Consider the following 23570-nt stretch of genomic DNA (forward strand, 5'->3'; position numbering starts at 1 on the left):
GCTTCCCCGTGAGGAGGAGGGCAGGCGAGAGACAAGATGGCTCCCTCTGAGTGTTCAGGGTACCCCAGGAACTGGATAGAGAGGATTAATGGCTTCAGAGCAAAGAGTCCCACTGTCAGGGGATAGCTTCCACAGGGGTGGCACTGAGTCTGGGGCCAGCACAAGCTTGGCCGAGAAAGCCCAGCTCAAGGAACAGTCCACAGAGGGAACACGAAGGACCTCAGCTCGGCCTGCCGCAGAGCCTCAGGCCTGCCTTGGCCTCTCTGTGAAGGAGTGCTGTATAGGTCACTGCCCAGCACACGGCTGATGTAGCCTCCAGCTGCTCTCTGAGGAGATCACCACCAGGATGCTCCATGGCCATCAGGTTAAATTTAGACTCCAACCTGAGACTACAGACCTGCTTATGAATCACAGGTCTCTAGAAACACCCATTATGGCGAAGATGGCATCTTACGTTCTAGCAGACTGGGTCAAAGAAATCTACGGTTATTCCTGAGTTACAGACACCGGAGACTTAGCACTCCCCTGCCCAGGCCTCTCCCCCACTCCCTACTTAGTCTAAAAACTGATCTTACAATAGGGTGTAGCTCACTGTAGAGTGTTGTTTAGCATGGGTCTGATCCCCAATACAGTGAAAAATAAAGTTACAGAAAACCTTGTACTAGATACCACAGCCAGCCAGCCAGACCAGCAACTGTTGCTGCCTCTTGAGTCATCGTTAAAGCAGAACAGCGCCCCCAGCAGGAATTCAAGAAACACAGCACCCAGGTACAGATTAAGCGTCTTCTCCCCCTCCCACCCCCACAGCCTTTCTTTATTCAGATTAATTTTGGTTTAATGGTACCTTTCCCTGCTAAAAGAAAAACCTCATACTCATAGTCCCTGTGTTAGTCCGTTTTATATCACTGTAACAAAACACCTAAGGCTAAATAACTTTACAAAGACATGAGACTGATTTAGCTTACAGCTCTGAAGGTTCCAGGGCCAGCATCTGATGATCACCCACGGGCTGGTGGGATCCGGAGCTGACACAGTACATCATGCGGCAGGAGAGTGACATGTTCAGTGTCTCTCGTCTCTCGTCTCTCGTATTTTAGGGGTTTCGTCCTGATGGTGTTACCTCATCTTAGTCACCATCTAAGTATACCACTTCTAAACACCATGAGATTTATATTTTAAAAAAAAATAATAAAAGAAAAAAATTAAAATTTAAAAAGATTTTCTTTTTTTTCTTTTTTTTCTTTTCTTTTCTTTTTTTTTTTTTTGCATTATTTTGAGACTTGGGCTCGCCGGGCAGTGGTGGCGCACGCCTTTAATCCCAGCACTTGGGAGGCAGAGGCAGGCGGATTTCTGAGTTCGAGCCCAGCCTGGTCTACAGAGTGAGTTCCAGGACAGCCAGGGCTACACAGAGAAACCCTGTCTCGAAAAACAAAAAACAAAAAAAAAACAAAAAAAAAAAAAAAAGAGAGAGAGAGAGAGAGAGAGAGAGAGAGAGAGAGACTTGGGCTCACCATGTAGCTCTGGCTAGCCTGGAACTTGCTACGTAGACCAGGATGACCTCCAACTCAGAGATCTGCCTGCCTCTGCCTCCCCAGTGTCGGGATTAAAGGCAAGTACCACCATGCCCAGCTTATAATTTACAATTTGTAAAAGTGTGTGTGTGTGTGTGTGTGTGTGTGTGTGTGTGTGTGTGTGTGTGTGTGAAGGATGTGCATGTGAATACAGATGCCCATGGAGTCCAGAGGGATCAGGTCCTCTGAAGCAAATGTTATTATGTTCAGTAACGAGCCACCTGAAGTGCAAGCTGGGAATCAAACTTGCATCCTTTGGAAACAGTGAGCACTCTAGGCCATGAGCAATCTCTCCAGCCCTTATTTTTAACATTTTTAAACAAGTGTGCTTGTGTGTGTGTGCGTGCGCGTGTGCGTGCGCGTGTGCGTGCGCGTGCGCGTGTGCGTGTGTGTGTGTGTGTGTGTGTGTGTGTGCGCGCGTGTGTGTGTACCCTGGAACAGATGAGTGCTGGTTCCTTCAGAGGCAAGGATGCTTGTGAGGCTGGAGTTACAGGTGGTTTTAAGCTGCCAGATATGAGTCATGGGAAGCTGAGCAACTGGAGACCTCTGCAAGAACAGCACATAAACTGAACTGCTTAGGAGCCGCGTCTCCAGTCCACCATCCAAAATTTTTAGAAAGAGATTCAGTTTCCAGTCTCTGACTCATTACAGAGGTTAATATTCAACCCTCAAGCCTATCCAACCATCCGAAGGCACACAAGCTTAAAAATGCGTCTCGAAAATGGAATGTTCTCACGAAAACAATCTCACGCTGGTGGGAGCCTGTGGCAGGTAGTGTCTGGTTCTGCTGGCTTCACCCCTAGGCAAAGGTCTCTGTCACTGAATTATTTTCCAGGCTGTTGGGTTCACAAGCCCAGTAGGGCTCCCTGGGTTCCAACCTCCGCTGCTGCTATTGCTCAGGGCCAGCTGTCTTGGTGGTCACCAGCTCAGTGGAGCCGAGTTCTGTGGCCGGCACTGGGATGCTGTGGCGTGGCAGGGCATTGTCTGCATCTTCTTTGAGTGGAGGCCAGGTAGGGGCTGAGGCATGAAGGGTTTCTGAGGAGGGTACAAAGACATTTTCCAGGGACTCTGGGGTGGGAGAGGGACCAGGTAAGACAGGTTAGGATTGAATCATAGCCTCCCCCCAACGCCTGTTCTAGAAGCCTCCTCTGGGACAGCCCTAGGAGGAGGAAGTGGGACAGCACATGACAAGTCTTCAACACAGGAAGTGCTGAGTCCAGAGACTTGATAAGAGGCTGTGAGGGACGCTGACACCGGGAGAGGGGTGTCTGGCCAGCCCACTGGGCATAACCTAGAAAAGGGGCCTTGGGCTCCTTCATCCCAAACATCTCTTCTTGAGCACTGGGTCTTCTTGCTTGGATTAAGGCTTGGGCTGTGCTGTCCTCTCTACTTTAAGACAGAGTCAACTCCAGGACTCCCTCCCAGTTCTGACCTTTCTTAATTACCAAGGGTTGCACCCCCACCTCCATCCCTAGCCTGCCCATTGCGCTCCTCCGACCCAGTCCTCACCTTGTTGGACTCCTTCTGAAGTGTCCGGGGAGGCCATCCTGAGCTGTTGCCGCCATTTCCAGCTCACCAGACTCACCAGACCCACTAGGGTCAGCGCCAGCACCAGTCCCAGGAGCGCTGGGGCACCGAAGAGCAGTGCCACGTCGGGTCTCAGCCCGAAGCCCTCCTGAGGCTGCAGAGCTGTCCCGGGCTCCAGGCTGCTTGCTGTTGGCGGAGAGGATGAGGAGATGAGGGGATGTGGGAATAAGGCGATAAGAGGATGGGGGATGGGTAGAGGGAGAGAGAGAAGGAGACAGAGAGGGACAGAAAGACAGGCAGGGAGAGACTAACAGTGAGGGATGTGGGGGACTGCTGGCTCCAGGGTCAGCAGAGGAGCATGAGGCGCTGGCAGGCTGGCGACCTCGGGGCAAGTCACGCCTATCCCCATGCCCTTGCTTACTATGTCCAGTGTCCGGTGTGTGGAAGAGCTCACAGGACACGCAGTTTCGCAACAGAGGGTCGAAGCACTCGGTCTGATTGCATTGGGTGGGCACCGGGCTGTCCCGGCTCCTCCGGCTTCTGACCCGGAGCCTTCTGGCGCCCATGTCGCCGCCGCACGCAGCTGGGACAATTCTAAGTCTGGGCTCTGTGTCCCTCTAGTCTAGAATGAAACCGCGACGCAGCATCCTCCGCCCCGCCCTTGCCTGCTGGGGTGGGACCACTGGGGTGGAGCTGCGACCTCGCCTGGAACCCCAGACCTCTTTCACCTGTGGTTCCTGCATTAAACCACTCAACTGTCACCGCAGACGACAGACAGCTGAGCATCATCTGCGCTGGGGGTCACACTAGAGCATGCTCTTGGACCTACAGCCTGGCAGCCACTTACCTTCTCCAGCCCTCTGCTGCTGTGCCTCACCAAGACCAATGGTTCCCACTAACCATCTGCCTCCAAATCCCTCCTGCTTCCTGCTCTGCCCTTCCCAGGGTCAGACATCAAACTGTCTTGAGTGGCCGATCAGAATGCCTACAATGGTGATGGAGGGACACAAATAAAAGACTTCCTGGGCCCCCTAATCCTCCATGTCCTGGCCCTCTGCCTAGCCCTGCCTCCCTGTCTCCTTTGAGAGTAATGGGGACAGGTTACTAGTCACCCTGGACTCCACTCCACGGGAATAGGGAGGTATGGGGCTCGGCCTGAGGACCACCAGCACAAATCACTATCAACAATAATGGGAAGGTTTAATTGAGAAAACAACAGACATGGTGATGGTAGAGAGGGGAAGACTAGGGGCTAGTGTGGGTAGAGAGTGAGCAAAAGCCTGGTACCATACGTGGGGAGGCTAAGGCATGCTGGGACCTGTGGGGCAGGCTGGCAGGCTGGAACAGCAGGACTCTTGGACTCTGGCAGCAGGATGCTGGGGAGCCGCACAAGCTTGCAGCAAGCAGAGCCCTGGTAAGATCTTCCGATTAGCATTTTCGGATTAGCGAGGGACCTCCCTGCCCTACAGTTCCTTTCCTAGGGCATGAGCCTTGTCAGGCCCCTGTTATATCAGGCTCTGCCCCACCCTTACCCCCAGTGTTCTCTCCTACTTGTCTCTCATTAACATCTCTTAGACCCAGCCTCAGTCACACAAACAAGTTCTCTGGGTCTTGGGGGAGATGCAGCCCCCTCCCCAAGGATCATGGGCTGGAAAATCCCAGAGGGGGTTGTCAGCTAGGAGCTGGGGGCTGGAGTCGCCTGGTAGGCTTCACAGACATCTGAGCCCTCAGGGATAGGGGTTTAGGGATATCGTTAGCAGCTGCGAGGGGCAGGGAAACATGTCCTCCAGGCTACACATACAGGAGACGGACATGGCCACTGCTGTGGGGTGCTGGGTGAAAGGCTATGGTTGGATGGGGTCCTGCTGGAGCAGGAGGCCCGGCGGTGAGGAGACCTCATATGTTTTGAATGTGTGTGTGTCTCTCAGCCTTGTGCTTTAGTGGGAAGGGCCTATGGCTGCTTCAGATTGGAGACCGGATGGAGAGGCAAGGTGGCTGGTGCTCTAGTCCAGGGCAGAGGGTGATGCAGAGCTGACCATGGAGTGAGGGGACCAAAGTCGGTAAGAGGAGATCCTGAGGACCCACACAGAAAGCTAATCAGCTGGCTGGGGGTTCTGGCCCGTTGCCTGTCCATGCCCTTGCCTATGGGCCAGCAACTCCACAGCAGGAAGGTGTAGGCGGCAGAGTAGCTACAAAGGAGAAGTGGGCCTAGGAGGGTGGCTGTGGGTGTGAGTGTGGGTGTATGGGGATGTGGGGGGAGGGAAAGGGGATGGAGAGGAGCTAGGGCAGGGACAGCCCTTCTCATAGGACAGAAGCATGAGACCAGAAACTTCACTGCAACCCTCTGCCCACACCCGCCTCTATCACAACTGGGCTGACTTGTCACTGTTAGGGCCATGGAGCCCTGTCTAAGCACCAGGTATCTTAGCTTTTGTTCAGACACTGGAGCTGAACAGACTGAGGGCTGCAACTCACAGTCACAATTACAAAGTCCTTCACCTCAGCCAGAGAGGGAGTTTTGACGTCTGGAAGGACAGGAGCAAAATTAGTCACTTGACACAAATGTTTGTCGGGCATTTCCTATGAGTCCCATTGAGACAGGCGCCAGACTAAGCAGGGGGGACGGAGTGGGTAGCAAAAGGCCTGTGGGATTCACATCTGTGGTGTCCAGGTGCCTGACCTCAGCCAGGTATTTTCACTTCAACCTCTGAAGTGGGGGGTGGTGGCAGAGGCTGGGGTGGTCCTTGAATCTCTACTTGGATGGTTTCGTTTCATGGTTAAGAAGAGAAATTTGGGGATTAAGGATGTCACTCAGCTGGCAGAACCTCTCATATACAAAGCTCTGGGTTCCAGCCCCAGCACTACACAGCCTAGGATACTGGAATACGCCTGTAGTCTCAGCACGGCACCAGGGAGGTGAGGGGCCCACAAGTTCAAGGCTATCTTTAGGCTGCATAATGGATTTGAGGAGTCCATTCTGGTCTACATAAGGCCCAGAGATCAAGAGAGGACATGACCAGGAGGGGAAGGGAGAGTGTTGAGGACCACACTCTGCCTCAACGCTTTGGGGCTAAGTGCTCTGGTCAAGAGAGAGAGTGGGGCCAGAAGGGCAAGAGACTGGAAGAATGGAGACAAGACAGGGTGTGTGGTCAGGTCTTAAGTCTTGTTTATTGAAGGGAAATCTGGGGTATTTATACGCTTTTGCCACGTGCCTTGTAGGCGCATGTTTACCACGTGCCTTGCAGGTGTTGATATGATGTAAGCCTTACAGGCGTGGATACCACGTGCACCTTATAGGCTTGTATGGCATGGATAGCACGTGGACAGCACGGGAACTGCATGCCTTGCAGCTGGAGGCAGTAAACAGCAAAACAAAATATGTGGAATATCAGAGTGTGCTTCAGCTGTTGTAGGCTGTTGAAAAACAAGTCTCACGTCAGGGTATATGGCTCAAGATGGCTGCAAAGCTGATAGCCGCTTTCTGCTACAAGTCGGCTCCCAACAAGAGAGAGCTCACTGATGCAGGAAATGTTAGGTTACACCTTCAATGTATTCTTCTTTTTCTTTTCTCTCTCTCTCTCTCTTTTCTTTCAGACGGTTTTTCTCTTTGTACCTCTAGCTGTCCAGAAACTTCCTATGTAGACCAGGCTGACCTTGAACTCAGAGATTCATCTGCCTCTGCTCCAGAGTGCTGGGACTTAAGGTGTGTGCCACGACCACCACCAGGCTAATTGATTACTTTTTTTTTTTTTTTTTTTTTTTTCCGAGACAGGGTTTCTCTGTGTAGCCCTGGCTGTCCTGGAACTCACTCTGTAGACCAGGCTGGCCTCAAACTCAGAAATCCGCCTGCCTCTGCCTCCCAAGTGCTGGGATTAAAGGCGTGCGCCACCACCACCTGGCTAGTTGATTACTTCTTAATGCTTATTTTGTATGCACGTGTGTCTGAGTCTCTGTGTGCACAGAGTGCGCGGTACACCCTCAGAGGTAAGCTCCTCTGAAGCTAGAGTTACAGACAGATGTGAGTTACCATGGGAACTGAACGGGGTCCTCTGCCAGTGCAGCCGGTGCTCCTAACCTCTGAGCCGCCTCTCCAGTCCCAAGCTCACTCATATTGTTACGCCCATCCTTCTGTATCACGTACATCACTAGCTTCTTGTAAAGGAGTTGACTCAGAGAAAGGACAGGCAGCGGCACAGGGCACAGTCTGAAAGTGGTATGGCTTCTGTGCCCCCTCTGGGCTGGCTACCTTCTCAAGCCAGAAGCCCTTCTGTGCCACTTTTGACTGTGAGATCATCAAAAAGTGAGTTTCACATTCGCTGTAGTGCTTGCACGTTTTCTTTTTAACAGGGTTTTGTTTTGTTCTTCTTCTTCTTCTTTTTTTTTAAACATCATTTATGTATCTGAACAGACAGGATCTTACCATTGGTGCCAAGGCTGGCCTCAAACTTCAGGGCTCAAGCAAGCTTCCTACCTCTTCCTCTGGAGTAGCTGGACCTACAGGCACATCCCACCTGCCCAACCTTTCACACATTAAAAAAAAAATTGTAATTTTTAAATTTCAATTTGATATAACTTTACTGCATTCTTCTCCCCCCCCCCATAATGCCAGCCCTTGGGGGTGGGGGATGGGACAGGAGGATCAGGAGCCCAAGGCCAGACTGGGTTACAAAAAACCCTTGCTTCAAAACACCAAATTTTTATTTTATTATTATTTGTGTGTATGACGTGTGTGAGTGGAACACACGTGGTCCACACACAGGGCACGCAATGTCAGAAGGCAGCTCTCTCGAGTTCTGGGAGGCACGCTCAGGTGGCCTCTTAACAGCCTGTTCGTATTATATTCTTGAATATAAAATGGGGGACTTTGTAGTCAGGCGGTGGTGGCACACACCTTTGATCCCAGCACTTAGGAGGCAGAGGCAGGTGGACCTCTGTAAATTTGAGGCCAGCTTGGTCTATGGTTCTGCCATAGTTGGCTACAGAGAAACCATCTTGAAAAACCAAAAATTAAAATAAAAAAGAAACCCTTTCTAATCAAATTTTTGTCTTACTGGTCTCAACCTTTTCATGTGCTAAATGCTGGCTTTGAATTTAGCTGAGGGTGAACTTGAACTCCTGACTTTTCCATCAAGTGTTGGAGTTATGGGCACACTGCTAGGCCCAGATTAGATCCACTTGCCTCTCCCACTGCTCAGTGTTGGGATTAAAGTCTTTGACACCATGCTTTTTTTTTTTTTTTTTAAGGTAATTCATTTAAGGATGGGGTAGGGTTTGGAAGTCTTGCCCTGAAACTTTACCCAAACAGTTTCCAATGAAGACACAGGCTTTCAAGGACAGAGAGCATTTACAGGATGAGCCAATGGGAACAAAGGCCTTGATGGGGTGGAGGGGGTCTGCATCCACCTGACTGCAAAGCATGGCCTGTATCCTTCATGCTTCAGAGACAGGCTCAGGGAAGTAGGGCCACTCTGCGTGTATGGGACAAGCCCCGTGTGGTGGGGGTGGGGGAGGCAGTCCCTGGGGACAGAGAGGCGCAGCCTCCCAGATCTGCATGTGAAACTGCTGAGACCTGGGTGTTCTCAAACCTTCAATGCCAGTTTTAGCTTTAATACCTGCCATCTCATTAAGAGACCATCAACACCATAGTTTCTGAGTTTGAAGTGGTGGGAGTCCCCCAGTGCCTGAGCAGCCCCAGGTACACACTCGAAGGCTTTTTGTTCATTTGAGTTGTGAGTCATAACTCGGACTGCCCTGGGGCCTTCCCGGTGCCCGGGGTCTTCACGTGCACCCTTTCAGCCCCACCCGTTTTTCAGTGTCCAGTTCTCAGAGTACAGGCTCCCCTGCCCTCCCCGTCTTGTATCTAGTTCTGAGAAACGAGGATGATGCTGGAAAGTCCCCTTTGGCTTTCGTTCACTGAAGAGGGATGGGAAGAGGCGGGGTGGGTTTGGGGGTGGGGGTGGGAGTCTACAGCAGGAGCCCCCTGACTTTTCCCTTTTGAGCCCAAGCCAGGCAACGGCAGGCCATGTCCTTCCATGGAGCAACGCCCCATTCAATCTCCACAGCCTAGGCTACTTACTCCCAGCTCCCACTCCCTACACACCCACTGTGCACTGTCATTCTGTAAGCATGGCCTTGGTGTGGGGACACAGGGCCTTTAGAACTAGACGAGAGACCTTCAGCCTCTGGGCTGTGGCAGTGGCATCTCACCCAGGGCCCGATAGGCAGCTGTGCAGAGATTGAGGCTGTGGAGGAATGGGAACCTCCTCAGCTTGCAGAGCAAGCGAGCAAGTTGGCTGGGCTCTGGGCCTCCCCCCTCCCCCGAGGGAGACCCCAGGGACTGCTAGTTCGCCATCTAGAAAGCACTGACTATGCAACAGGCACCCACTAAGTCCTGGAGCGGCGAGCAGCAACAGGCAGCCATAGAGCCAAATTCCAGCAAGGAAGAATTCTAGGCAAAGGGTAAGAAGGGCTTTGGAGGAAAAAAAAAAAAAAAAACCTCAAGGAGGGTACCAGGGGATGAGGGGTGTGATGTTATCTTACTTCGAGCTCTGTGAGAGATGCCAACTCAAAACTAAGGTAGTAGAGGAAGACACAGACCTCCACACTCACAAGCATGCCAGAGCCTGCTGGTGAGACTTGCAGACCTGGTCCTTTTCCACTTCACTACTGCCTCTGCAGCTAAGAGCCCAGGCCTCTGTTGAAAAGTGTGTGTGTGGTGTGTTTTGTTTTTAGTTTTATTTCTATAAATGGCATTTTGGGGGTGGGCATGTGCATGCATAGGGAGGTCAAAGGACAATTTGCAGGAGTGAGTTCTGGAGATGAAATTCAGGTCATCGGGCTTGGCAGCAAATACTTTTATCAGCTGAGCCATCCTGCCCTGCTGGCCCTGCTTTGTATTAGACAGGGTCTCATGGAGCCCAGACTGGCCTCAAATGAACTATATGGCTGATGACCTTGAACCTTCCTTCAGGAATGCAGGGATTACCGGTCTGAGCCACTATGCCTCATGTGGTGCTGTGGACTGAAGGAGGATTTCACACATGCTAGGGAACCATCTACCAACTGAGCCATGCCCCCGCCCCTTATTGCAAACCACATTAATATTGTATGATGTGTGTGAGGCCAGAGGACAAGTTTCAATGCGTTCTCACCTAGCTTTATGTGGAAGTCAGGCTCACAAAGTAAATGTCTACCCCACAAACCATTCCATCAGCCTCCCCCCTTTTAGGAACTGGTCATATACTATAGCCCAGGCTGGCCTGAAAAACCAGTTCCTCTCATGTCTGCTGGCTACAGAAGTGAGCCTCACCCAGCCAGGTGGAGGATACTGGATGCCATTCTGTAGCTTCCCTTTCTGTACAGGAATGGCCCGCCGCCACCACTAAGGCAGGGACAGAAGTCCCACTAGACAACTGCCAAAACTCTTGGGTCTCTGCATCTTCTTGCAGAGAGCTGGGCTTCCTGTAGGGGTGTAAGAACTGTCCATAGCAGGTAGCCTAGCCTAGGGAACCTGTGATGTAAATCAAGTTCTTTCAGGAGAATCTTAGTCCTAACACAGGTAGCAGGAACCTGGTAGCTTCTAGGGTCAGCTGAGCCCAGCTGACTCCACCTCAGCAGTGGGCTTCAGTCCTGGGCACACCAGTGTCATGTCCTCAGTCAGACACACTGCCAGGAGCAACCACTCCCTGCTGTTTTCGGTGAGGTCTGCGGGCACCTGACTGCCATTTAAGTGTCACTCAGCTCTGCTGTGCATCAGCGGCAGGCCAGCCCAAACCCCAGAGAGGTGCCTCTAGTTCCACGGTCGCTGCCAAGCTTGGCAGGGAGCTGGCAGCAGCGACAGCCTCAAGCTCCCTCAAGCTTCCCCAGCACTTGGAAGGCTCCCAGGCCCTTGCTGGAGAATGTGATGCCATTTCTCTTGTTAAATGGCACCAGGTGGCAAAGAAAATGTGGCGCAGGGACCTGAGGCGGAGATGTGCACATCACACTATAAGAGGGCTAAGGGGCGAGCAGCTTCCTGTTGTCAGCAAAAGGTGACATAACAGTGTGCCCATGCTGTGTCCTCTTGCTCAGGTGCTGCTCCAGCAGCCCTCCCACCCCGCTTTAGGACCCAGGGTACCTAGGAGATCTGGGGACAATGCTAGTCCCCAAGAGGTTTTCAGAGAAGGCTGGCCCTCCAGTCCCGTCTTCTCTGGGACAGTGCAAATGTTCTCATGTGCTTGCAGCCTTTCCCTTCTCCTAGATCCACCTGTGCTGGCCCCCTTGACTGAATGTCTGGTCAGGGTACTCTGGGTTGGTCCCCTGCTTTGGACCTGTGTACTGACAGAGCACCATGGCAGTCTGTGGTGAGGTAAGGTTTCCAGCTCTCAGGACTGCTGCTTTTCGGGTTTAAACCCTTGTGTTCCCATCCCAGGTCCTCCAGGCCACACCTTTGTTGGACTACACAGAACCAAGGTCAATGCAGGCTGTGCCCATGGGCTCACCTTCAGTGTCATCTCATGAACCCTGCAGGCCCACCGGGAAGGTGACAGGGGCCACCCCTGCGTTGAGTACAACCCTGTGAAGCGTGAAGCACTCTGCAAGTGTCAGGTGACCGGTGTGGCCTCACAGGAACCTACTGGGATGCAGGGGGCTTACATTCAAGACAGAAAGGTTTTGTCAGGGTGTGGTGGCGCACGCCTTTAATCCCAGCACTTGGGAGGCAGAGGCAGGTGGATCTCTGAGTTCGAGGACAGCCTGGTCCAGGACAGCCAGGGCTACACTGAGAAACCCGACAGCTCAGTCTGTTTTTTTTTTTTTTTTTTAAAGCGTGATTGTTAGCTTGTTGACTGCCTTGCTGTTGCAGGGCGAGGCATGACATTGCGTGTGATCTACAAGGCGTAGGGAGAAAAGTGGTCTCGGGCAGCAAGCCACCTGCCATTTCATCCAATCTTCTCACACCGGGGAACCTGGCGTCAGGGAGCAGCAGCCAGGCTGTAGGAGTAGCAGGGCTAGCACACCACATTTCCCTGGGCTCCTGGAAGCCGCACTCTGCCCCCATAATTGTACTGAGTCAGTTTCTGCATCTGCAAAGTCAAAGTGGGGAGACACATTTTCTTTCTTTCTTTCTTTCTTTCTTTCTTTCTTTCTTTTTTTAAGCCATGGCTCTTTGTTCCAAAACCTTAGGTAGACATATGATGTTAGACAGGTGGAGACAGGGCCTCTGTGGGGTGAGGTGAGGGACAGGAGGCTGGTGGGGTCTCAACTGCTGGGCCGTCTCCCCACTCCCTGGTGCAGCTCAGTCCTGCAGTGAGCAGGCTGCCTCCGGGCCTGTCAGGCCCTGACTGGTCTTCGCCAATGGTGGCTGCTTATGGAGCTGGCACCAAACGTGTGGAGAGCAGCAGTGCTCACAGCTCCTTGGACTGGGGGTTCTCGGGGCTCCTCAGCAAGGACAGCAGGTTGAGCGCTGAGACGCCCGGCACGTGGCCAGCGCAGATCTGCAGCACGCGCACCAGGCGCTGCGCCATGGCAGCTCGAAAGCTTTCCACCTTCAGGGAAGAGCAAAGAACGGCAGTGAGGGGGGGCTGGCCTGATGGCCATGCTCAGTGAAGACACTCAGGTAGAGATGGAGGAGGGGGGGCTGGCCTGATGGCCATGCTCAGTGAAGACACTCAGGTAGAGATGGAGGAGGGGGTGGCTGGCCTGACGGCCATGCTCAGTGAAGACACTCAGGTAGAGATGGAGGAGGGGGGGCTGGCCTGACGGCCATGCTCAGTGAAGACACTCAGGTAGAGATGGAGGAGGGGGTGGCTGGCCTGATGGCCATGCTCAGTGAAGACACTCAGGTAGAGATGGAGGAGGGGGGGCTGGCCTGACGGCCATGCTCAGTGAAGACACTCAGGTAGAGATGGAGGAGGGGGGGCTGGCCTGACGGCCATGCTCAGTGAAGACACTCAGGTAGAGATGGAGGAGGAGCTGCAGGGGTACCTTATGGTCAAGCTACTGGGCAGCTTCCTTCCTCGCTCTTCAAACCCAGAGACACTGAGCCCCAATCAAGGGGAAATGGGGGACTTGACAAGCAAGACTGGTCACTGTCAAGCACAGGGTCACAGAGGAGTCACTGCAGGGGTTGGACCTCAACCACTGCTAGTTCCATTCACTGACAAGCACTGCAGGAAGCCACAGGGACAGAAGGGTGGATGGACAGGATGTATCAACTACAAGTAATTCCTTTATTGGGGTGGAGGGCCCACGGGAGCTGGGGGTGAAGAAGCTGTCCGAGCCCTGAACCAGTGAGTTATGAGCAAGTAAGAGATGCTCACAGACATTTGCGGAACAGCGGACAGTGCTCCACCAGCGGCTTCAGAGCACTGTCAGTCTGTCACTGAGTCCCTGCAACCTTGCCCCATCTCTACAGGAGCGCTATGCTACCAGCTGTCATGTCGGAAGCCTCAGTTGTCCCTTACTTGTCTTCCTGTCACCTCACATCTGGCCACCAGCACATTCTGCTGACTGTCCAGGATGTTTCAAAGACTATGGGCTATTCCATGTCACTCTCCCCTGGACACCAATAAACCGAGGCCACTGAGCCCTTCCAGAAAAATCTGTAAGCCTTGTCCTCATTTCTGCCCTCCTCTCTCTCTTCATCTCTCTCATGTCCAGAGCAAAGCCACATGTCTCCTAGGCTCCAAACTTGAGCAGCTCCAGTTTTATCCTGAGTAAAAGCCAGAGTCTTTACCGACTCAAGGACATGACCATCACTGCTGACATTCCCCGCTGCTCCAGGCCCCCAGCACCCAGCTCCTCCTGCCCAGGCCTCTCTGAAGGCCCTGCAACACAGCAGCTCGCTCTAGGCCTCTGCACTTAGGGCTGGTGACCAGCACTCTCTGCCAGCACCATGTCTGCTGCTGAGACACGAGCTCTCTCCTGCCTTGGTATCCATTCTACCCACGAACCCACAGCCTTAGCGCCCATCCCAGTGACTCTTTTTTACTTTGCAAACAAACAAGTGGCCTGTCTGTGTTCCTGACGAGAGCACAGCCAGGATGTACCTATGTAGACTTCACTGTTTTGTTCTGTGCCGTGTCTCTAATGCCTACACGGTGCTAGGCACACGGTGCACGTGAAGATATTTCGAATAACCCTTCTCAAAGGTCTGACGCTCAACCTCCTGCTGCTTTAGCCTGAGTGCCACAGCTGCCTCCTGTCACTCATGCCCTGCGCAGACATGTCCTTCCCCTTCTGACCACAGCCATGACTTCGCCATGTCATATGGGAAGACATACTCTGCCAGGCTGCCAACCACCTCACTAGATTGTGACAAGACTGGGCCAGCATTTGCTTTATTTTTGTTACCAGACACTAGCATAAGCCCTGCTGGTAGACAACGCCACTGTGTGATTCACACAGCTCTTAGAGCCGTGTTCTCAATCTACCCAACGCCGTGAGCCTTTAATAAGGCTCCTCATGCTGTGTGACCCCAACCATAAATTTATTTTGCTGCTACCTCATAACTGTAATTTTGCGACTGTTATACATGATAATATAAATATCTGACAGGCAGGAGACACAGGTTGAGAACCACTGTCCTAGAGTGTTTCCTTGCCTATAAAAGAGCTAGCAATTTACACAGGGGCCTCCAAAACGTTCTGGGCAGGGAGCGGCAGCCCTGCTGCCAGATGGAAACACACAGCTCTCCTCTACACACTTGGTCCAGGACTTTCTTTCTCTTAAAAATTACATTTAGTGGGGGAGCCACATCTCTGTTCTATTCCAGGCCTACAGCCCCATGCAAACTCAAAAGCTGGTGTGGCCTGCCACCTCATGGCCATATGTGAAACTGCAACAGCACCTGTCATACAAGTTAGCAGGCACCATAGCTACCACCTACCTGTACCTCAGTTATGGAGCAAAGGTGACTTCAGTACAAAACAAAACTACTGAGAAGTGGGTGCCTGGTGACTCACGGGAAGCAGGCCACAGTGGGGAATCGGCTGCACACTAACCGGCTGGCCTGACTTACAACTGTGTGACTGAGCAACATGTCTTTTCTTGGAGTGTCTTCTCAGCTTTGTTATGGGGAAAGCCTGGCATGGGAGACACTGCAGGTGTGCGGGGGCACTGGGTGGCACCTTTGAAAGCAGAGCTTGGGTCTAGTCAAGGGTCTACTCAGCTCAATTTCAGCCATGGGTTAGTATGGTGCTGTGGGCAAGGTGTGTGATAATTCTGGAATTTTGGTTTCTTTATTAAAAAAAAAAAATCACAGAAATATAAGAATGTTTTCGTCTTAATCCCAGGTGTGAGATATGGGGCTGCTTTGGGCTGTCCGCAGCAGCTGACTGTGATTTGCCCCGTGCTCTAGCAGAGGTGTGGTTTTTGCCAGCTACAAATAGCTTCTGCAATGGTGTGACGTTTGGAATTCTGGGAACTTTTCAGAGGGTGTATAAATGCTAGGGGCCCAAGGGGCAGGGTGGGTGGTGTCGGTGGTTAAGGGTTGGTTATGGTTTGTCAGTAGTTGTGCTCAAAGAAGAAACTGGACTCAGAGATCTGTATCTGCCCTTCTCCCCTCTATCCTTTCTATCTACTGATACAAGGATAAAGGGTAGGCAAAAGAACTCACCAAGTTGCTAAGACTGGCTTCAGGGAGGGCAAAGTTCTATTTCACATCTAAGTTTATAGATCAGCTGAACTCTGCCATCACTGGTACAGACCACAGACCCCATAAAAGGAAACACTAGGCTACAGGATGTGTGGGGCTCTGTCCCGACTTGGTTCTCACTGAGCCACTTTGTCTTTGAGAAATGCCGCCAGATCCAGGATGTAATTGCTCAAAACAAACCTTGAAAATAACAAAAAGATCCCTTGGAGCAACTGAGCAAGTCAGGTCCGTGGGTAGGACAACTCAGGCCCAGAGAACCTTCAATAATTCTCCCAGGGAGCACACATTAACTCCTGCGGGAGAACAACACCGTCAATGCAGTGTGTACTTCTGGGGCTCCAGAGCTGTCTCCGTGGGTAAGCGAGCTTGCTGTACAAGTATGTATCCAGATCCTAGCGCCCATGTCAAATGCTGTGCGTGCCAGTAACCCTGCTGCTGCTGAGGGAAGGGAGCAGGAGAGACAGGCAGGAGTGCTAGCTAGCCATCAGTCTAGCCCCATGGTCAGTGAAGACCCTGCTCAAGGGAATTAGGCAGATGGAGTTAAAGGACACCCAATATCTTTCTCTGGCTTCTGGGCACGTGCCAGTCCATGATCCACCACATAGTGTGCACACAACATACACACAAAATAAAAATAGAGAGAGAATGGGAGAGGGGGTGACAGGGAGGGAGGAGAGGTAGTGAGTGGGATGTAAAGTGAATAAAAAAAGACAACAGAAAACACACACCCGCCTTCTGTGGCCAGCCAGCGCTCACTGGCACACTTACAGAAGCTAATCAGAATGGGAGCAATACACCCAGCCATATAACTGCCCATCTAATAAATGTCCCTACTGCTTGCTATGCGTCCTGTCCTGTGACACTACATGACACTACAGACAAGGTCTGCAGTCCATGGAGGTTACGATGACACCAGGCACTCTGACTGCCGGGAGGACACCAGCATACGCTGGTTAATGAGACAGACACGACACCTTATCTCCTAAGAACTTTTCCTCCAGCAGGAGAGTGGGATATTAACAGGGACTTCCAAATACACACACAAGACTTGAGCTAAGCCTCAAACCACAATTGCATGCCTCCCTCCATATCAGGTGTCCTCTCAATTGGAGAGTTGGGGACCGTTCAGGAAGCAGTCCTGACATGCTCACTGTCTGTTCACCTCCCTTCCCTTGAACAATGAGCAGGGCTCTCACCTGTAAATCACAAAAGAGGAGAGGGCTTCGGTGGGTGTGGGCCAGGTTTAGAACTGTGTTCCGGTGGATGCTGCAGTGGCTCTCCTGTCCGGCTGCAAAGAAGCCAGGCACACTTCATTCAGGCTACAGCGGCCAGGGATCCACAGGCCACTGCCTCCCAAGGGCTGCGATTAAGGGTGAGTGCCACCACTGCCCACCTTCAAAAGTACATTCTTAGATGGGGCTGGAGACATGGCTCAGCAGTTAATAGCAGTTACTGTTCTTCCAGAGGACTGGAGCTTAATTCCCAGCACCCATGGTGGCTCAGAACCACCTGCAACTTACAGTTCTAGAGGGTCCCATACCCTCTTCTGACATCCTCAGGGGAAAAAATATGTACATAAAATTAAAAAAATAAATAAAATAAATCTTAAAAAAGTCAGTAGTCAGGTAAGGAGAACTTCTCTGCAGGCTGCCTCAGCAAGGGTCTATAAGTACTACCACTCTAACTAGACGGGGTGTAGCAGGAAGAGGTCATACTTACCCCCTGTGACAAGGAAGCATACTTTCCCCAGGAAGAAGCGGCTGTCCACATGGTTCAGAGACTCCTCCACTTTCTGGAGGCTGGGACAGAAAAGTCAGGCAAGAAAACAACCATAAGACAGAAAGACACTCTGGAATTATGACACACATACCAGAACACCAAGCTAAAATCTGGGTGATTTTTTTTTTTTTTTGGACATTTATTTATGGTGTGTGCATCCTTTGTGTCAAGATCTCATGTAGCTCAGACTAGCCTTAAGATGACCTTGAACATCTGACTTTTCCAGTTTCTATACCTCAAATGCTGGGATTCTCTGTGCTTTTATTTTTTAAAAGGTATTATTATTATTATTTTAAAGTACAAATAGGCAGGAGCCTGCATGAACTTTGGTACATAAATACAGGTGTCTGTGGAGGTCAGAGAGGCATTGGACCTCCTGGAGCTGGATTTACAGAAGGCTGGGAACCAAACTTTCACAGCCACTGAACCACCTGTCCAACCCCATACACCCTGTTTTAAAATTTAGCTTTACTTAGAAGTTCATGAATGCTTATAAAATAATCAAGCAGCAAATATGAACACACACACACACACACACACACACACACACACACACAGAGTAAGAATCCTTCTCTTGGGGCTGGAGACATGGCTTAGTGGTTACGAGCACTTGCTGCTTTTCCAGGGGACCTAGGTTCAATCCCCAACACCCATAATGGCAGCTCACAACTGTTTCTAACTCCAGTTCCAGGAGATCCAATGCCCACTTCTGGCCTCAGTGGGCCCTGCATACATACTGTACACAGACGTACATGCAGGCAAAATACCCACACATATTTAAAAAAAAAAAAAAAAAAAAAAGAATCCTCTTAGCACTACCCTTTGCTGTCAATTCTCCAGAAAAAACTGTTGCCAGTTTGGGGTGTAATTCTTAGAGGACTTTTCTTTTATGTGCAAATACAGTGGTGTGTTTAAAAATAGTAGTATTTTTGTCAAATACTATCCAACTCCTGACTGTTGTAGTTTTGATATGGTTTAGTGTATTTACTAGGTCATGTGCTGAAATTTAATCCCCGGGGTGAAAAACCTCAGGAGAGTCCAAGGGCCTTCGTTCTATCACTAGTGCTACAACTGAAATAAATAAACCAAGGACAGGAATTTGGGCTGGGTCAAAGGTTAAGAGCACTGACTGCCCTTCCTGAGGACATGAGTTTGTATCCCAGAACCCACATGGCAGCTCTCAGCTGTCGGTAACTGCAGTTGTAGCAGGTAGGATGCTTTCTTTGACCCCCTCAGGTACTAGGGATGCACGTGGTACTCAGGCATACATTGGTTATGAGGACCCCAAGGGCAAGGATGTTTCCTTCTCTGTTGCTAAGTGTATATAGTACATCTCGGCGAACATTGACTAGACGAATGGGTGATGCTGTCATGATCTGTCTTTCAAACTCTGCAGCCCTCCCTCCCCGCCCTGGGCAGCCTCCCACGGCCTCCTGCCTTCCCATCATAAGGTTACTGTTCTAGCACTCGCCCAGGCTAGAGTCCTGTGCTGGCTCTCACCTGTATTTGCTGTGAAGGTTAATCACAAACACAATCAAGTCAATTCGAGGCCGGTTCACATTGGAAGGCAAAGGGAGGGAGTTGGCCAAGTGGCTGAAAAACAAGACATTACAGGACTAGACACACAGACCCAGCTCACAGTCAAAGGACAAGGTGACACATTGTCCTTCATAGGGAAAGAAGCTGTCTCTGAAGGAGCCCAGCAGGATGGAGCCAGTTCTGCCCAAACCACTCTGAACTGCCAGAAGGGGCTGTCAGTGACCTCGGTGCTAAGAGGACTCAAACCCTGCTGGCTCGGAGGAAGACCAGGCTCAGGAGCGGGGTGCTGGATGGAGGTGGCCAGGGAATAAGACTGAATCCCTTTGGTATGAGGCAGACTGGATTCCACCCAGTTGTTTTCATTAGCCAGCTGTGTGCGTGCCCTCAGCTGTCTTTATTTGGGCTTGATCTAGTTGCCAAACACCCACCTGAAGGCTTTTCTTCAATTCTGCTGCCCATTCTTTGTGTATGTGGCATTCTCTTTCGTTTTCTTTCCTTTTTTTTTTTAAATTATGATTTCTTTACGTGTAGGCGTGCTCTGTCTGCATATGTACCTACATGTCAGAAGATGACATCGGATCCCTTTAAGATGGCCATGAGCCACCATGTGGGTGCTGGGAATTGAACTCAGGACCTCTGGAAAAGCAGTGGTGCTCTTAACCTGTGAGCCATCTCACCCCTCAACACTCCTTTTTGAGACAGAGTCTCTCTATGTAGTACTTGCTATGTGGACCAGGTTAGCCCTGAACTCACAGAGATTCTCCTGCCTCTGCCTCCTAAGCACTAGGATTAAAGGTGTGCACCACCATGCCAGGCCTTTAAAAAAGAAAAACAATCAAACAAACAAAACTCCTCTTAGATTATAATTCAAGGAATACCAAAAGTATAACATTAATTTTTTAAAAAAAAGTCATTCTTTTTCAAAGATACATAGTTTAGACACAAGCTCATATCTGCTTCATACCAAAGGGTTATGTAGCCCCGTGGCCTTTACCTTTCTGAGTTTAAGTTAACCTTTGAACCCCTCCCTGATCCTTTTGCTTCTACCTCCTGTGCTGGGATTACAGGCTTGTGCCACCATACCTACAAAAAATTACAGAAAACACACGTCTCCCTCTTCCAGCTTCTTTGGTATCTGGAATTACAAGCACACTGTTCAAGGGAAAATGAAATTTCAAAACTCCTTTTCTACTTCTGAGTTGAGGTTGGGCTGGTGTTAATGTGGTTCATACTCTCAAACCTAGAAGCTCAATGAGGTTAGAAAAAAAATACACAGTAATTACTGTTCCTGCAATTTGGGTTTCTGCCATCCTCTACTTCATTTCCCGGGACTAGCTCACTAAGCTTTCCTCAGACACCCATGCCTTACATTTGTACCAGCCAGAGACATCGTCAGCTTTTCTTGGATCATGAATTAACCAGATTAACCCAACAGTTATTAACAGAGCATCTACTCTGTGCTGCTAGTTACTGCTTAAAGCCTTGGGGATTCGTCAGTGAACAAGAGTCAAAATCTCTGTCCTTAGAAGATGACATGGTTTGGGGGGCAGGTGACTTCTTTTATTGTTTTGGTTTGTCTTATGTAGACCAGGCTGGGTATGTAACAGAGAATGCCGGGAGCCTTCTGCTTCCGCCTCTCCGCCTCATGATTACTGTGTGTCCTCTTAGGTTGGTCTGGGAATGGTGTTTATTTTCTACTCCCCGTAAACTGACTCCCCAAGGTGACTCTAGATTGTGTCAAAGTGACAATTAAAAGTAACCATAACAAAGTGAACAAAACCCCTTGTTTGTAATTTCTTAACAGGGTTGAGGTAGGAAGGCAGGCCCACTACAAGTGACACCACTCCCTAGGAGAGGACTCTCAATTGTCCTAAGCGTGGAGAAAGCCAGCTAAAAACTAGCATGCATGTGTTTGTTCGGTGCTTCCTCTTGACTGTGGATATAGTGACCAAGTGCTTCAGATTCCTGCAGCATTGACTTCTCCAGCAACGAGCAGGCCAAACGGGCCCTTTCTCCCTTAAGTTGGTTTTGTCAGGGTATTTTTATCACAGCAAGAGGAAAAGGAAAAGAAACCAAAACACACCTTTCCCCAGTTGTTTTTAGACGCTGACGTCCAAACTCAGAGCCTCATTGAAAATACCCAACCCGTGAGTGTTTTTGGCGTACGTTATGAGTTGTGAACGTTTGCAGAGACCTGTAAAGGAGCCAGCTCAACAACCGTGGGCAGGATCACTGAGGACTGACCGCAGCTAGGAGTTGGGCTCTCTCCCTCAGACTCTCTTCCGTTAAGCCAGCCCAGAGTTCAGGCTCCAACCTCAGCAACTTACACCCTCAGCTCGGACGCACAGTCCTCTTTGAGCATCGACTCAGCCAGCTGCTGCAGAAGCGCATCCTCCGTGCTCACCAGCTGCGAAGGGAGAGAACCAGGCAAGTGGAGACCCGAGCAGAGTGGCTCCTCTGGAGGGCTCCGCAATTTGAACCTCCTGGGGGTCCACACTCAGCTAGAGGCGGCTCGGAGGGAGCCACTTCCCGAGAAGAGCACCCCGAAGGAGCCATCCACGGAGGGACCGCCCGGCCTCTTCCTGGAAACGCGGGAAAGACAAGTTCGAACTGGAACGCCCCCGAGCGCCTATTGGTGGAGGCGTCCCTCAGATTGAGAACCGCCGCTCCGATTGGTCCAGAGCAAAGCGCCCGCGCGCTGTCTGAGCAACGCTGAGGCTGCCGAAGCGCTCCGGCCTAGGCTGCGGGAAGCCGGCCCAGGGGCGCCGCCCGCACCTACCAAGACCGTAGCTCTGTTCAGGTCCGGCAGCTTCTCCATCGGCCTCAGCACCGACATCTCAGCGGCAGTCGAGCCACGCAGCTCAGCGAACGGATCTTTCAAACCGCCGCAAGTCCCACCTTCAGTGGGCGGGGCGTGGTACGCACGCCTGGGCGTGGCTTTCTGAGCCGCCACTCTTAAAGGAACCGTTACCTCTGGCCCACCTCTCCCCCCCCCCCCAAGATTTATTTTTAATTACGTGCATATGTGTGTGTGCACGCGCGCTCATGTGAGTGGATATGGCTGCAGGATCCAGAAGAGGGAGCCGGAGTCCCTGGAACTGGATTTACAGGCAGTTCTGAACCACTTGACATGAAAGATGGTCCAAAACCAGAGCAGTATGAACTCTTAACTGCTGAGCCATCTCTCCAGCTAGCCCCTACTATTTTTTAAAATTATTATATTTTTAAAGATTTTCAATTTTTAATTTTTTCTTTTATGGGTATGGGTGTTTTGCCTGCATGACAACCCCGGAAGAGGTCGTCAGTTAACTTTGAAACAAGTTACAGATTGTTGTGAGCTGATACTCTGAATCCAACCAGGGTCCTCTGGAAGAGCAGCCAGTGCTCTTAATGGTTGGGTGTCTCTCCAGATAAGTACAGCCTGTTTCCCACCTGTCTATTCCTGAGGGTGTGATTTCTCTCTCCCTTGGTCTTGACTCCTCTCCTTCCCTAAGTTCCAGGACTATGGGCCTGAAAGTTACAAATGTGTGTGTAAGGGTCCATGATTCCCCCAAGAATGATACTGCGGACCCAAAAGTATGTAAACGCAGTGTTTTATTCTGCAGAACTCCAGCTTGTTGGGGTCTCTCATTAGCGGAATAGAGAAACACCCAAATGAGCTCACAGGCCTGATTTAAAGCACATTAGGGGATTCTGGGGTGGATGACCTTTATCTTACTCCATCTCTGAGGATATTCCATTACCTGGGGGTGGGGGCTGGAAGCTGAAGTCTGGAAACTGTTGCTGACCCATTGTTGTTGTCTTAGGCTAGGTGACCTGGCAGCCTCTGAGGGCAGAGAAGTTTCTGACTAGCTCCCTGAAGTCTGGTTTTTTTGTTTTTGTTTTTTGTTTTTCCTAGTAATGGACCTGCCTGGGTTTACCTGGACTTGTCCAGTTCTTAGGCCTAGTCTCCTAAACTGCCTATTTGAAACCTATCATGGAGTCAGCCTAGCCTTCTCATAATGACTTTTCTTTAAGTTCTTAAACTTTAACTTCTGTCTGTATTTGTCTGTATTAGTCTGTATTTGTCTCAGAAGATTTCTATTTTGCTGACATCCTACAAAGTGCTCCAAAAGACAGGGAGCCTTAGACTTACTGAAAGCTGATGCAAACCGGCCCAGCCAATGTGACTGCTCCCTGCCTCTTTCTCCTGCTGGGCCAGTGAACCAGATGCTTCTGATGAATGCCCCACTGCCTAAACTCCCTCCAAGTTTGACAAGAATTCCAACCTTCCTGGGCCATAACAATGTCATCTGAATTTCAGCCAGAAGTAGTTACAGAAGAAAGCACATAACCCCTTATCCTGTACAAAAGGCTGGATTGGGGGACTAGAGAGGTGGCTCAAAACCATCTGTAATGGGATACGACACCCTCTTCTGGTGTGTCTGAAGACAGCTACAGTGTACTCACATACATAAAATAAACAAATCAATCTTTTTTTTTTAAAGCCTGGATTAGGTCAAAAGGAAATTCTCTGGTAC

General features: G+C 50.7%; 2 protein-coding genes across 4 annotated transcripts; both read right to left on the reverse strand.

Moving 5' to 3' along the window:
- Positions 1-605: 605 nt before the first annotated feature.
- On the reverse strand, positions 606-3730 carry Tnfrsf13c (TNF receptor superfamily member 13C). Its single transcript, XM_034517354.2, has 3 exons — positions 3520-3730; positions 3081-3284; positions 606-2639 (listed from the first exon to the last, which is right to left on the reverse strand). The coding sequence occupies exons 1-3, from the start codon at positions 3662-3664 to the stop codon at positions 2461-2463; spliced, it is 528 nt and encodes a 175-aa protein (XP_034373245.1). The 5' UTR covers positions 3665-3730; the 3' UTR covers positions 606-2460.
- An 8111-nt stretch (positions 3731-11841) lies between these two features.
- Positions 11842-22020, reverse strand: Cenpm (centromere protein M). Of its 3 annotated transcripts, none has more exons than XM_034516832.2 (6): positions 21830-22020; positions 21378-21457; positions 19012-19104; positions 17452-17531; positions 16929-17020; positions 11842-12622 (listed from the first exon to the last, which is right to left on the reverse strand). In XM_034516832.2, the coding sequence occupies exons 1-6, from the start codon at positions 21884-21886 to the stop codon at positions 12482-12484; spliced, it is 543 nt and encodes a 180-aa protein (XP_034372723.1). In that variant the 5' UTR covers positions 21887-22020; the 3' UTR covers positions 11842-12481. The 3 variants fall into 3 exon arrangements, with proteins under 3 accessions (XP_034372723.1, XP_076767812.1, XP_034372724.1); XM_076911697.1 differs by having other exon boundaries at positions 11842-12160; positions 21830-21986; XM_034516833.2 differs by lacking the exon at positions 16929-17020 and having other exon boundaries at positions 21830-21986.
- Between the last annotated feature and the right edge of the window lie 1550 nt (positions 22021-23570).

This window comes from Arvicanthis niloticus, chromosome 13 (assembly GCF_011762505.2).
Source record: "Arvicanthis niloticus isolate mArvNil1 chromosome 13, mArvNil1.pat.X, whole genome shotgun sequence".
In the NCBI taxonomy this organism is placed as follows: Eukaryota; Metazoa; Chordata; class Mammalia; order Rodentia; family Muridae; genus Arvicanthis; species Arvicanthis niloticus.

Coding starts and splice junctions, on each gene's coding strand:
- Cenpm (XM_034516832.2), bottom strand. CDS start 21,886: ATGTCGGTGCTGAGGCCGATGGAGAAGCTGCCGGACCTGAACAGAGCT. Junction 21,458..21,829: donor TGAACAGAGCTACGGTCTTG/GTAGGTGCGGGC, acceptor CTCCCTTCGCAG/CTGGTGAGCACGGAGGATGC. Junction 19,105..21,377: donor TGTGCGTCCGAGCTGAGGGT/GTAAGTTGCTGA, acceptor CTTGTTTTTCAG/CCACTTGGCCAACTCCCTCC.
- Tnfrsf13c (XM_034517354.2), bottom strand. CDS start 3,664: ATGGGCGCCAGAAGGCTCCGGGTCAGAAGCCGGAGGAGCCGGGACAGC. Junction 3,285..3,519: donor CACACCGGACACTGGACATA/GTAAGCAAGGGC, acceptor CTCCGCCAACAG/CAAGCAGCCTGGAGCCCGGG. Junction 2,640..3,080: donor TTCAGAAGGAGTCCAACAAG/GTGAGGACTGGG, acceptor CTCCCACCCCAG/AGTCCCTGGAAAATGTCTTT.